This window comes from Schistocerca americana, chromosome 11 (assembly GCF_021461395.2).
Source record: "Schistocerca americana isolate TAMUIC-IGC-003095 chromosome 11, iqSchAmer2.1, whole genome shotgun sequence".
Classification (NCBI taxonomy): Eukaryota; Metazoa; Arthropoda; class Insecta; order Orthoptera; family Acrididae; genus Schistocerca; species Schistocerca americana.
The window spans coordinates 70,904,369-70,919,305 of NC_060129.1; the positions used below are offsets into that span (position 1 = coordinate 70,904,369).

Genomic DNA, 14,937 nt, shown 5'->3' on the forward strand with positions numbered 1-14,937 from the left:
TAATTAGCATTCTAGCTGTATCTTTTTAGCCAAGACTATTATAGATGCATATACTTTACTCTCAAGGTTCCTAAGTGCCCCCTTAACACATTGACTACCATGCTGCTGCCACCAGCGACAACAGCACAGCACGCTTAATGCTGTATACCTTACCTGGTGGTGAAACATGTCATTAACCATATCAGTAAACTTGTTAAATATAGAAAAACCACACCCAAGAAAGGCAGCAAGATAAACTCTCAGACAATACTATAATCTAAAAATGTAAAATTACAACTAAATAAGCAATTTCCAATTATGTGTACCAAGCAAATTATGCTTTGAGTCAGTGATTTCTTTTGCCACAATTGATTAAGAAACATGCAAACTGAAGGACTAGTGAATAATCATACTTCACCTGTGAAAAGCAGCAAAGCCATTAGAGACAGCTATGTGCATAGTCCAATTTATGTTGAAATTATCAACTTGGTACTTCAATTAAATTTTGTGAACTATAGGCAACACGATAAAGGAATCAAATGAAAAAAAACACAAAATTAATTTCTTTATTAACATTGCTCGGATTTCCACATCACCATAGAGGTACCAAGCTTGATGCGTTACTCATTTTTTTTTTACGTAGCAAGTTTCGCCAGTAGGCCTATAAACCATGAAAAACACAAATAGCTACTTCTTGCTGTCTTCTCTTCTTTGGACTTTCACTTCAGAAACTCTGAAACATCCATTACAAAAATAGGTAACATCACTCACAAATCTGGATTCTGTCACTGCAATTCATAGCAATTTTACTGTAAAAATACTGACTATGGTCACTGATGTCATTTTGAACATTCAGAAATTTTCAAGTGTGAAGGAACATGTTACTGAAACAAAATATTAGAGTGATACTGAAGTTAGAATACAGTTACTACACAAATTCTGACCAACAAACGTTACAAAGATTGCAACTTAAATACCGAAGCCATTTCTCATGATAATATGCTGTTACCACAAATAATCCTCATAGTTGTACTGAAAGAAACTTTACAGGGTAACACAGTGCATCAGAATACTATAGCCACAAAGAAGGAAATTCTGTAGATTTACCAGACACTTTACTTTTCTTGCACATCATAAAATTATTATACGAAGTTACTTACCATCCATTGTCTGGAATATAAACTTTCCTTTCTCCTCTGCAAGCATGTGCTTTTGCAGCATGTGTTCTCAAATTTGCCAAGACGTTGAAAAAAATTGCAGTCATCCTGCAGGCACTTCACAGTAACTTCCATATTTGGCTCTATATGCACACACAAGGAAAATGAAGGATACAAAGTTTTCCATAATAGAAATGCTTTATCGCACATGCAACACAAAATCTGGCACTGTACATACACCCACACAGCATCACAAAGACTGGCTTGGCTCAAAGAATATCTGGGGTTCAAAAACTACCAGCGATACTGGCTAGCGTGAGAGATGACCTCATGTCATGATATAACGTCAAGATTCCTGAGGGCCTGCGAGCTGCTTCTGCAAAGGATGGCTAGGTTCAAAGAAATCCGTGGTTTGAAAACTGCCAGCGATATTGACTAGCGGGAGAGATGACGTCATGATCCCTGGATTACAGAAGTGTCAGATTCCAGCCGCCTGCTTTGACCCATGACATCATCAATATGGCAGAAATTGCTATTCTAAGCATCTCCAATATGGCACCTGTGATGTTACTACATACACATGGCAACAAACATGAAAATATGTATAAATAAGACAATAACATCTCCATCCAAAACTTCCATCAAATTAATGAGACAACTGGGGGAAATTGTGGGTTTTAGGGAGAGGTCAAGCTAAATATAAGAGGTTTTTTTAAAAAAAAAACAAACAAACAAACAAACAAACACACACGGGAGGGCACCATGAAACACAACAAGACAACATCTACAAACACAACCAACTCATAAACACCGTGGCGTAATGACATCATCCACGACAACACCCTTACATCAATGCAGACAGGTGGAATCGGACGCTTCTGTTGACCCCATGATTCCTCAGGGCTTGCGAGCCGCTTGTCATTACACCTTCTACAGCCACAAGGCATTATACATAGCTATTTCAACTGGCACCGATGTCTCATTGGTTGGCCGTAAGAGCCAGTTAGTTGTAGCTACCGGTATGTAGATCTTTGAACGCTTCGTTATTATGATTTTCCCAGGAGCTATCTTGGTGTGTGTGTATGTGTTGTGCTTTTCTTAATTTCTCACTGTACGTTACACCATGGCTGATGTTGCACAGACTGGTGGTGTGGCAGGCTTGTGTGACGTATGGGGGTGAAGCATCACAAGAATATACAAGTAGAGCCTAGGAAAGAAATATTACATATTTATGATAAGCTGGTGACAGACGTAAACAAACACATGAAGAGACACAGTTCTGCTTCTGGAAAAGTAGGAGAAATGTTGGTTACCTCTCAGTCACCATTTAAATGCTGTGTTAACCTTAATGTAATAATGTAACACAACTGCCGTAACCAGATGGCTGGTTTATAGTCAAGTGTGCTATATTAGCAAAAATGTTATGGAGATATCACCAGTGTGAACGTCTGCAGTACCCTCTGTGCAGTGCAGACTGAGCAGAAACGTTCATGTATCACAAAAAGCCCACAAATGGGTCCAAGCTAAGGCTATAAATGAAAGGGTTGAGAGGGTTAATTACTATGCAAGTCATGGGAGGCGAATGCCAGAACTGCTGTAAAACTCTTTGACAATTAACAGGTAACTAGTACACTTAAGCAAAGTAAAGTGTCACTTGTGATGTAGGCCCTCTGGATAGAGCGTTTCCGAAGAGTTGGAGGTGCGGCCTTTCCCCTGAATTTTTACAGTAGTTTCATGAAGCACAAATAACTTATTTTAGAAATTTAAGTAATGCAGGCCCTAGTTTCTCACTGCACCTTCACTGTGTTGTTCCACATCCCTGAAGATTCTGCTTCATAATTGGCAGTATTAAACATGATGGATGAATAAGTGCATTAATTCTGTTTACACGTTCCTTTTCCATCACAGTATGATATTAAGATATTAAGCAAAAACCCATTTTCTTTGCTATTTAGATGACATTTACTGAGTGCAATATGTTTTGATGCTCTCAGAGGTAAGAACTGATATACCACTTGGAGAGTGTTCACAACAAAAAATGGAGTTCAAAGAAATCACATTTAATTCTGTGGAAGGTGACGAAACTAAAGTGTACTGTATTGTATGTAAGTATTTGCCAGGTAACTAATGTTGTACATTGTTTGTATGTGTAGGTCTTTCCAATGAGTTAATGATATGGTGCAGTAATCGTTATCAGGAGAAAGAAAACTGGCATTCTACAGATCAGAGCATGGAATGTCAGATCCCTTAATCAGGCACGTAGGTTAGAAAATTTAAAAATGGAAATGGATAGGTTAAAGTTTGATATAGTGGAAATTAGTGAAGTTCAGTGGCAGGAGGAACAAGACTTCTGGTCAGGTGAATACAGGGTTATAAATACAAAATCAAACAGGGGTAATGCAGGAGTAGGTTTAATAATGAATAAAAAAATAGGCGTGCGGGTAAGCTACTACAAACAGCATAGTGAACATATTATAGTGGCCAAGATAGACACGAAGCCCATGCCTACTACAGTAGTACAAGTTTATATGCCAACTAGCTCTGCAGATGACGAAGAAATTGAAGAAATGTATGATGAGAGAAAAGAAATTATCCAGGTAGTGAAGGGAGACGAAAATTTAAGTCATGGGTGACTGGAATTCGACAGTAGGAAAAGGGAGAGAAGGATACATAGTAGGTGAATATGGATTGGGGCTAAGAAATGAAAGAGGAAGCCGTCTGGTAGAATTTTGTGCAGAGCATAACTTAATCATAGCTAACACTTGGTTCAAAAATCATAAAAGAAGGTTGCATACATGGAAGAATCCTGGAGATACTAAAAGGTATCAGATAGATTATATAATGGTAAGACAGAGATTTAGGAACCAGGTTTTAAATTGTAAGACATTTCCAGGGGCAGATGTGGACTCTGACCACAATCTATTGGTTATGAACTGTAGATTAAAACTGAAGAAATTGCAAAAAGGTGGGAATTTAAGGAGATGGGACTTGGATAAACTGACTAAACCAGAGGTTGCACAGAGTTTCAGGGACAGCATAAGGGAACAAGTGACAGGAATGGGGGAAAGAAATACAGTAGAAGACGAATGGGTAGCTTTGAGAGATGAAGTAGTGAAGGCAGCAGCGGATCAAGTAGGTAAAAAGATGAGGGCTAGTAGAACCCATTGGGTAACAGAAGAAATATTGAATTTAATTGATGAAAGGAGAAAATACAAAAATGCAGTAAATGAAGCAGGCAAAAAGGAATACAAACGTCTCAAAAATGAGATCGACAGGAAGTGCAAAATGGCTAAGCAGGGGTGGCTAGAGGACAAATGTAAGGATGTAGAGGCTTATCTCACTAGGGGTAAGATAGATACTGCCTACGGGAAAATTAAAGAGACCTTTGGAGAAAAGAGAGCCACTTTTATGAATATCAAGAGCTCAGATGGAAACCCAGTTCTAAGCAAAGAAAGGAAAGCAGAAAGGTGAAAGGAGTATATAGAGGGTCTGTACAAGGGCGATGTACTTGAGGACAATATTATGGAAATTGAAGAGGATGAAGATGAAATGGGAGATACGATACTGCATGAAGAGTTTGACAGAGCACTGAAAGACCTGAGTCGAAACAAGGCCCCGGGAATAAATAACATTCCATTAGAACTACTGACGGCCTTGGGAGAGCCAGTCCTGAAAAAAACTCTACCATCTGGTGAGCAAGATGTACGAGACAGGCGAAATACACTCAGACTTCAAGAAGAATATAATAATTCTAATCCCAAAGAAAGCAGATGTTGACAGATGTGAAAATTACCGAACTATCAGTTTAATAAGTCACAGCTGCAAAATACTAACACGAATTATTTACAGACGAATGGAAAAACTGGTAGAAGCCGACCTCGGGGAAGATCAGTTTGGATTCTGTAGAAATGTTGGAACACATGAGGCAATAATGACCTTACGACTTATCTTAGAAGAAAGATTAAGGAAAGGCAAACCTACATTTCTAGCATTTGTAGACTTAGAGAAAGCTTTTGACAATGTTGACTGGAATACTCTCTTTCAAATTCTAAAGGTGGAAGGGGTAAAATGCAGGGAGCGACACGCTATTTACAATTTGTACAGAAACCAGATGGCAGTTATAAGAGTCGAGGGACATGAAAGGGAAGCAGCGGTTGGGAAGGGAATGAGACAGGGTTGTAGTCTCTCCCCGATGTTATTCAATCTGTATATTGAGCAAGCAGTAAAGGAAACAAAAGAAAAATTTGGAGTAGGTATTAAAATCCAGGGAGAAGAAATAAAAACTTTGAGGTTCGCCAATAACATTGTAATTCTCTCAGAGACAGCAAAGGACTTGAAAGAGCAGTTGAACAGAATGGACAGTGTCTTGAAAGGAGGATATAAGATGAACATCAACAAAAGTAAAACGAGGATAATGGAATGTAGTCGAATTAAGTCGGGTGATGCTGAGGGAATTAGATTAGGAAATGAGTCACTTAAAGTAGTAAAGGAGTTTTGCTATTTGGGGAGCAAAATAACTGATGATGGTCAAAGTAGAGAGGATATAAAATGTAGACTGGCAATGGCAAGGAAAGCGTTTCTGAAGAAGAGAAATTTGTTAACATCGAGTATAGACATAAGTGTGAGGAAGTCATTTCTGAGAGTAATTAAATGGAGTGAAACATGGACAATAAATAGTTTGGACAAGAAGAGAATAGAAGCTTTCGAAATGTGGTGCTACAGAAGAATGTTGAAGATAAGATGGGTATATCACGTAACTAATGAAGATAATATGGGTATATCACGTAACTAATGAAGATAAGATGGGTATATCGTAACTAATGAGGAGGTATTGAATAGGGTTGGGGAGAAGAGAAGTTTTTGGCACAACTTGACTAGAAGAAGGGATCGGTTGGTAGGACATGTCCTGAGGCATCAAGGGATCACAAATTTAGCATTGTAGGGCTGCGTGGAGGGTAAAAATCATAGAGGGAGACCAAGAGATGAATACACTAAGCAGATTCAGAAGGATGTAGGTTGCAGTAGGTACTGGGAGATGAAGGAGCTTGCACAGGATAGATTAGGATGGAGAGCTGCATCAAACCAGTCTGAGGACTGAAGACCACAACAACAACAACAACAACAACAACAACAGTAATCATTAGTGTTTATGTTGAGTATTATTAATCTAAATACAGATAAGAAAGTATTTAGGGTAATCCATGACTGGCAATATATTTTCAGAATATAACTTTAAACAACTCTACAGTGTCAGATAGACTTATTAAATTGTTAATCTGGATTTGCCCCAGCATGCTACATGTTTCTAAATTTCATTGTGGTGACAGGCTGATCTGTGGTGCAGCCCTAGGCTGAGGTTAGGTTGGAAGTATGGCATAAAGCATTCTGACATGGATTGTATTTACATACCACAACCATTTTCAGATTATACAACACATGAATGGGGCAGACTGTCTCCATTACCACAATTTCTCCAGCACCTTGCTTATAATAATTATTAGAGAGCGGATAATACTTGCTCGGTGTTATCTTGTGTGTGTTGTTGTGGTCTTCAGTCCTGAGACTGGTTTGATGCAGCTCTCCATGCTACTCTATCCTGTGCAAGCTTCTTCATCTCCCAGTACCTACTGCAACCTATATCCTTCTGAATCAGTTTAGTGCATTCATCTCTTGGTCTCCCTCTACGATTTTTACCCTCCACGCTGCCCTCCAATACTAAATTGGTGATCCCTTGATGCCTCAGAACGTGTCCTACCAACCGATTCCATCTTCTAGTCAAGTTGTGCCACAAACTTCTGATCTTGGCAATCCTATTCAATACCTCCTCATTAGTTACGTGATATACCCATCTAATCTTCAACATTCTTTTGTAGCACCACATTTCGAAAGCTTCTATTCTCTTCTTGTCCAAACTATTTATTGTCCATGTTTCACTCCATTTAAATACTCTCAGAAACGACTTCCTCACACTTAAATCTATACTCGATGTTAACAAATTTCTCTTCTTCAGAAACGCTTTCCTTGCCATTGCCAGTCTACATTTTATATCCTCTCTACTTCGACCATCATCAGTTATTTTGCTCCCCAAATAGCAAAACTCCTTTACTACTTTAAGTGACTCATTTCCTAATCTAATTCCCTCAGCATCACCCGACTTAATTTGACTACATTCCATTTATCTTCGTTTTACTTTTGTTGATGTTCATCTTATATCCTCCTTTCAAGACACTGTCCATTCTGTTCAACTGTTCTTCCAAGTCCTTTGCTGTCTCTGAGAATTACAATATCATCGGCGAACCTCAAAGTTTTTATTTCTTCTCCCTGGATTTTAATACCAACTCCAAATTTTTCTTTCATTTCCTTTACTGCTTGCTCAATATACAGATTGAATAACATCGGGGAGAGGCTACAACCCTGTCTCACTCTCTTCCCAACCACTGCATCCCTTTCATGTCCCTCGACTCTTATAACTGCCACCTGGTTTCTGTACAAATTGTAAATAGCGTGTCGCTCCCTGTATTTTACCCCTTCCACCTTTAGAATTTGAAAGAGAGTATTCCAGTCAACATTGTCAAAAGCTTTCTCTAAGTCTACAAATGCTAGAAACATAGGTTTGCCATTCATTAATCTTTCTTCTAAGATAAGTCATAAGGTCAGTATTGCCTCATGTGTTCCAACATTTCTACAGAATCCAAACTGATCTTCCCCGAGGTCAGCTTCTACCAGTTTTTCCATTTGTCTGTAAATAATTCGTGTTAGTATTTTGCAGCTGTGACTTATTAAACTGATAGTTCAGTAATTTTCACATCTGTCAACATCTGCTTTCTTTGGGATTAGAATTATTATATTCTTCTTGAAGTTTGAGGTTATTTCGCCTGTCTCATACATCTTGCTCACCAGATGGTAGAGTTTTGTCAGGACTGGCTCTCCCAAGGCCATCAGTTGTTCTAATGGAATGTTTTCTACTCCCAGGGCCTTGTTTCGACTCAGGTCTTTCAGTGCTCTGTCAAACTCTTCACGCAGTATCATATCTCCCATTTCATCTTCATCTACATCCTCTTCCATTTCCATAATATTGTCCTCAACTACATCGCCTTGTATAGACCCTCTGTATACTCCTTCCACCTTTCTGCTTTCCTTTCTTTGCTTAGAACTGGGTTTCCATCTGAGCTCTTGATATTCATACAAGTGGCTCTCTTTTCTCCAGAGGTCTCTTTAATTTTCCTGCAGGCAGTCTTATCTATCTTAACCCTAGTGAGATAAGCCTCTACATCCTTACATTTGACCTCTAGCCATCCCTGCTTAGCCATTTTGCACTTCCTGTCGATCTCATTTTTGAGACGTTTATATTCCTTTTTGCCTGCTTCATTTACTGCATTTTTGTATTTTCTCCTTTCATCAATTAAATTCAATATTTCTTCTGTTACCCAAGGATTTCTACTAGCCCTCATCTTTTTACCTACTAGATCCTCTCCTGCCTTCACTACTTCATCTCTCAAAACTACCCATTCTTTTTCTAATGTAGTTCTTTCCCCCATTCCTGTCAATTATTCCCTTATGCTCTTCCTGAAACTCTGTACAACCTCTGGTTTAGTCAGTTTATCCAGGTCCCATCTCCTTAAATTCCCACTTTTTTGCAGTTTCAGTTTTAATCTACAGTTCATAACCAACAGATTGTGGTCAGAGTCCACATCTGCCCCTGGAAATGTCTTACAATTTAAAACCTGGTTTCTAAGTCTCTGTCTTACCATTATATAATCTATCTGAAACTTGTCAGTATCTCCAGGCTTCTTCCATGTATACAACCTTCTTTTATGATTCTTGAACCAAGTGTTAGCTATGATTAAGTTGTGCTCTGTGCAAAATTCTATCAGGCAGCTTCCTCTTTCATTTCTTAGCCCCAATCCGTATTCACCTACTACGTTATCTTATGTATTTCAACTAAATTATTTTCTCAGAATAACACATAAATGCTGCACTTCCGTTTGCGCTACTTATGCAGTGTGATTTTATTTTCGGAGTTCTTTCTGTGGAAGGAACAGATAGAAGCTGAAGAGAGCTTTCATTCTTAAGACCAAGGGAAAAACAGAAATGTGATTATCTCTGAAGATCTCGTAGAGTTAATTGCAAATGAAACAATTCAGAAGGAACTGGAGTAGCCAAACTATGTTTTTTTGCCATATGATTTTGAATGACGTGGAACAAGAAATTATATTTAGTAGAGTACTGGAGTAAAGACAAACTTCTGCGAAGCAATATTTTTGGAGAAGTAATGGCTAGAGACCACTATTCCAAATTACTATGAATGCTGCATTTCAACCATGATGTCGGTTCTACCAATGATTGTTATACAAAATACAGAACATCATCACTGATTTATTACAAAAAAAAAAATTTTGTCAGTCATTTCAGCCATTCCAAAAGCTGTGCATATATGAAAGTTTACTTTTTTTTTATAAAGAGTGGCTGTCTTTCAAACAATACATCCCGTCAAAAAGAAACAGATTTGGAATAAAATCTTTTTTTCCCTGTGACTGTGAGACAGGATTTGTACAAGATTTAATTGTTTACATGGGATCATCTGCCCTGGTGGATACCAAAAATAAGGATACTGGAAAGTCAGGAGCGATAGTTGAAGCACTTGTAAAGCCCTATTTAGGAAAGGGCTATACTGTTCACATAGATAATTGGTATTTCAGTGCAGCTTTATTTAGAAAGCTACACAATAATTGCACAAATGTGTGCGGGACCATAAGAAAGAGAAGGAAAGGAATGCCTAAAACTGGTGAATGATTAAAATGAGGACAGGCAACCTGTCAATCGTGCAAAAATTTAATATTCAAAAAGTGGTTGGATAAAAAAGAAGTCTATATGCTTTCTACCATGCACTCAGATGAATTTGATACAGTAAAAGTTATCCAAAAACCTGTATGCGTATTGGATTATAATAATTCAATGGGTGCAGTTGATAAAGCTGACACGGTTATAAGCACTGTGGAATCAACACTCAAATCTCTGCAATGGCATCACAAACATTTCTTTCACTTGCTGGACAATTGTGTGTGGAATGCCTATTGTCTTTATAAACACAAAAGGAAAGAACTGGTATCCATGGCAAAACTTCAATTGCAGTTAATTAGGGAGATACTGGAAGAGTATCATCGAAGCATAAAATATCAACACCGAACAGGCAATAATCATCCACTGAGCTTAACAGAAAGACACTTTTCTTCGGTTTACAAACTAGTAGGAAGAAACTTAAATAGAAGGTGTGTTGTTTGAAGTGCAAATGACAGAAAATGAGAATCTAAGTACAAGTGTAAAAATTGTAATGTGGGTTTGTGTGTTGAACCTTGTTTTCAAATTTATCATACTGAATTACATTATTAAGAATCTTTCAAATGATCCTAAATGGCTTTTCTTATAATACTTATAAAATCTCCAAATATATTGTTATGTAACACTTAAATACAGTAACCTGCACATCATCTTTCTGACGCGCAATGTGCACAGTTCGCGGTACGCTGCACCGATCAGTGGCACCAGCTCAGCGAAGCAGACTGCTGTAACAAAAGGGTTAATCGAACAACATGTAACAACCCAAATTATGCTATTGTGAGTTAGCACTTTCTTCCACCAGTCCCTTCAATTAGAAGTGATGCTGGCCCAGATGGAACCACACTCAGTTTTTCTTATAACATGGAAATTAATGAAGCTAAAAAAAAGATCTTTGTGGTGAGTAAGCAAAATATCACTGCTCAAAGCTCAGTGAGCAACTGTAAACCACCGAATCCTTCACCTACTGATGGAGTAAAATTACATCAAATGGAAGATCAAAGAAGAATATTGCAAGCCAAATCTATCACACAAAGACTGATTTTAACAAGAGAACAAACTTTCTAATATTGTCCATTTTAAGCACCAAAGGTAGCTATTTTTAAGGCAATCTTTATACATATTTTAGCATACAACCACTAATTTTAGGAACATAATCCACAGCAACATGTTTTTGGGGTCAAGCTGCCATCATCCGGCTTCAAAATTAATCCTACATAAAATGCACTTCAAAAACATTCAAGGTAAAAACAGAAAAACAAATGAAATTACTAAGCTGTGAAGTCCTTGTCTTACTTGAAAAGTGGTAGCATCAGATTCCCTGCTTCCTTATCCATGTTAACACACATCCTTCGAAGTGCTGCTTTTAAGGCACCACTTATTTATAAACACGTGTGCAGCTCTGACGTGCACTGAGAGGCAGCTGGTGTGACTGATGTTTACTGCCTTACATAAACAATGTTTTGAAGAATATGCAGATAAGGATGCAGGGAATCTGGTGCTTCCAGTTTTAAAGTAAGATGTTAGTCTCCATGTCTGAATAATCTTATATTTTGACCTCCAGTGCTTCTGAAGTGCATTTTATGTAGGGTTAACTTAGACAGCCTGATGATGAGAGCTCGACTCTCGAAACACATTGCTCTCGACTTGTTCCTAATATTAGTGACTGTATGCTAAAATATTTATAAACTGCGGAACCTTTTCACACCCAGCTGCATAGACAGACATTTCAGGAAAGACCTCATAAAGGCATGTTTGGAATGTTTCGCTGTACAGAATGAGATAAGACACAAGCGGCAGACCCAGACTGGAATACTTTGCCTAGGTCATGGACAGTAACGACTGCACCACATACCACTCTCAAGATGAAGGCCCAAGAAAGAAAAGCTTTGTGCCCTGCCGACAACCAACCTGACGATTGAAGAACTAAGAAGAAGAAGACAAACAACAGAACCACAATTTCATTGAGAAAATGAGTTGCAGTCAGGCCTTCTTACTGAGCTTATTGCAACTTGTATTCTAGTCGTAAGTACTGAAATATTATAAAACTCAGTGACTCACCAGATTTATTAGCAATGGGTGACTGCCAACTTCAAAGTCCTCCGGCGATTCATCAAGCTGGAAAAATTTACAACAGATGTCAGATTTATAATGTTTTCGTGGTGTATGAAATTTACATGACAGAAATTATGTTTAAAAGGTTTAATTCTCCGTTTCCTTGTGGTACATTACTGAATACTTTTGACACTTCACTTTTCACTTCAAGTAATCATAAGAAGGGCCCACATTTTTATGACAAGTCATATTTTTTCCTGAACTTCATGGTGAATTTAACAACAATTTATGCATAAATTCAGGTGATATAGTATAGATAAATGTACTTCTATTATACATCCAAAGCCATATTTACATCTTTTTTTTCAGTAACAGGTCATATTTCCGCCAACTTTTGCAAAACTTTATATATTTGTTGTATCTTATATGGACACACGAATAAAAACATGAAAATGTTTCTCACATGACAATGTTTCAGATTATAATGCCACAAATAAACACAACAATTACTACAAAGCTTTATTTATCACGACTTTAGTAGACTGGTAGAAGCCGACCTTGGGGAGAATCAGTTTGGATTCTTGTTGGAACATGTGAGGCATACTGACGTACGACTCACGATTTATCTTAACATAGATTAAGGAAAGGTAAACTTATGTTTCTAGCATCTGTAGACTTAGAGAAGGTTTCTGACAATGTTGACTGGAATAGTCTCTTTCAAATTCTGAAGGTGCCAGGGGCCAAATGGCTATTTACAATTTTTACAGAAACCAGACGGCAGTTATACGAGTCAAGGAACATGAAAGAGAAGCAGTGGTTGGAAAGGAGTGAGACAGGGTTGTAGCCTATCCTCAATGTTATTCAGTCTGTATACTGAGCAAGCAGTAAAGGAAACAAAAGAAAAATTTGGAGAAGGAATTAAAATCCACGGAGAAGAAATAAAAACTTTGAGGTTTACCAATGACATACTAGTTCTGTCAGAGACAGCAAAGGACCTGGAAGAGAAGTTGAATTGAATAAACAGTGTCTTGAAAGGGGGATGTAAGATGAACATCGACAAAAGCAAAACAAGAGGATAATGGAATGTAGTCGAATTAAATCAGGTGATGCTAAGGGAATTAGATTAGGAAATGAGACACTTAAAGTAGTAAAGGAGTTTAACTATTTGGGGATAAAAATAACTGATGATGGTTGGGGCTATAAAATGTAGACTGGCAATGGTAAGGAAAGTGTTTCTGAAGCAGAGAACTTTGTTAACATTAAGTATAAGTTTAAGGGTCAGAAAGTCTTTTCTGAAACTATTTGTATGGAGTGTAACCACGTATGGATGTGAAACAAGTACAATAATTAGTTTAGACAAGAGAATAGAAGCTTTTGAAATGTGGTGCTACAGAAGAATGCTGAAGATCAGATGGGTAAATCATGTAACTAATGAGGAGGTACTGAGTAGAATTGAGGAGAAGAGGAATTTGTGGCACAACTTGACAAGAAGAAGGGCTGGGTTGGTAGGACATGTTCTGAGGCATCAACAGATCACCAATTGAATATTGGAGGGCAATGTGGAGGGTAAAAATCGTAGAGGGGGACCAAGAGATGAATACACTAAGCAGATTCAGAAGGATGTAAGTTGCAGTAGTTACTTGGAGATGAAGAAGCTTGCGCAGGATAGAGTAGCATGGAGGGCTGCATCAAACCAGTCTCTGTACCGAAGATCACAACAACAGTAGACAAGTAGCATTACACACTAGTCAGTTTGCTGATGTAAGACACTGTTGGGTGGGGCCAACAAAACATTCTCAAAACTAACAAAGGCACCTCCCGACATGATAAACATCACACACGTGGTCACACTATTCAGTCAGAATATAAACTCAAGTGGTTCAACAAAAGCGGTCCATCAGCATGGAGTTGCAAGGTTTCGTTCGTGAGTTTGATGATAAGTTCTTTAGCACTGGTGGGGAAATGTTATTTTGTTAATTAAGTGAAGTCAAAGTTAGTGCAGAAAAGCACTTTAATGTGCAATAGCACTGTAATACCACCAAATACAGCAGCTGTGTGAAGAGAAGTGCTGAAAATGGCAGCAGACAAATGCTGTTAGTTGAGCAGACAGGTTCATCTTCAATTGTACAAACATTTAAAGACAGGAGAAATGATGGTGTCTTGCAACATCCCATCTGAGAAGCTGAAGAATCCACATTTCAGACAGTTCTTGAGAAGTACACAAAACATCCTGTTCCAGGTTAATCTATATTGAGAAAGAACTATTTATCAGTGTGCTACGAAGAGTAGCTCAAAAAAAAAAATGAATTAGTGTTGCTGAACTAAAGATCAACGTCCCTATACAAAGATACCAATGTGGGGGGACATTATGTTGCAGATGTTATGGGGTGTTCTGAAAGTTGACAGGCCTGGAAAAATGTTCCTCCTAATGCGTGAAGCTCTTGAGAGAGAGTACAAAATTCAACAGTTGCCATTTTGTTTCACAACTCTGTGAAGCTACTGTGACAAGATGTTGTGAGCAGAGAAAATGTTTTGCTTCTGGCAACAGATGGTGCTTCATACACGGCTAAAGCAGCCAAGGGCTCCAAATTCTCTACCGCAGTATGGTTTATGTCATTTGACTCATTCATGCGTTACGCAGAGTTGCAGAAGAGGTGTGATCAAATTGCTCCGATGTAGGAAAATTAATTACTTGTGGCATAATAATTAATGTGAACGTCCTGCTACAGGTACAGAAATCCAAGGAATGAGCACCTTCACTGCCCCTCCTTCCCCCACCTTGTGCTTAGATGACTGGATTCCTGTCTTAATGCTGCTGAATATTACTGGATGATCCACACTAAAAGAAAGGTAATCTTTTGTGAACTCAATAGCTATGAATCAAGTGCTACCAAAACTGTGAAAGAGGTCT

At 38.2% G+C, this 14,937-nt stretch overlaps 1 protein-coding gene across 2 annotated transcripts in view; it reads right to left on the bottom strand.

Moving 5' to 3' along the window:
- Positions 1–658: 658 nt before the first annotated feature.
- The window catches only part of LOC124553922, a 42,136-nt gene continuing 27,857 nt past the window's right edge, over positions 659–14,937 (bottom strand). The window contains exons 5-7 of one of the 2 annotated variants that reach the window (XM_047127947.1): positions 12,033–12,089; positions 1,140–1,244; positions 660–712 (exon numbers count right to left, since the gene is read on the bottom strand). In XM_047127947.1, the coding sequence (XP_046983903.1) occupies positions 704–712; positions 1,140–1,244; positions 12,033–12,089 (171 nt within the window). In that variant the 3' untranslated portion in view covers positions 660–703. Of the gene's footprint in view, positions 713–1,139; positions 1,245–12,032; positions 12,090–14,937 lie in introns of both variants that reach the window. The other variant, XR_006968166.1, reaches the window with a different exon arrangement.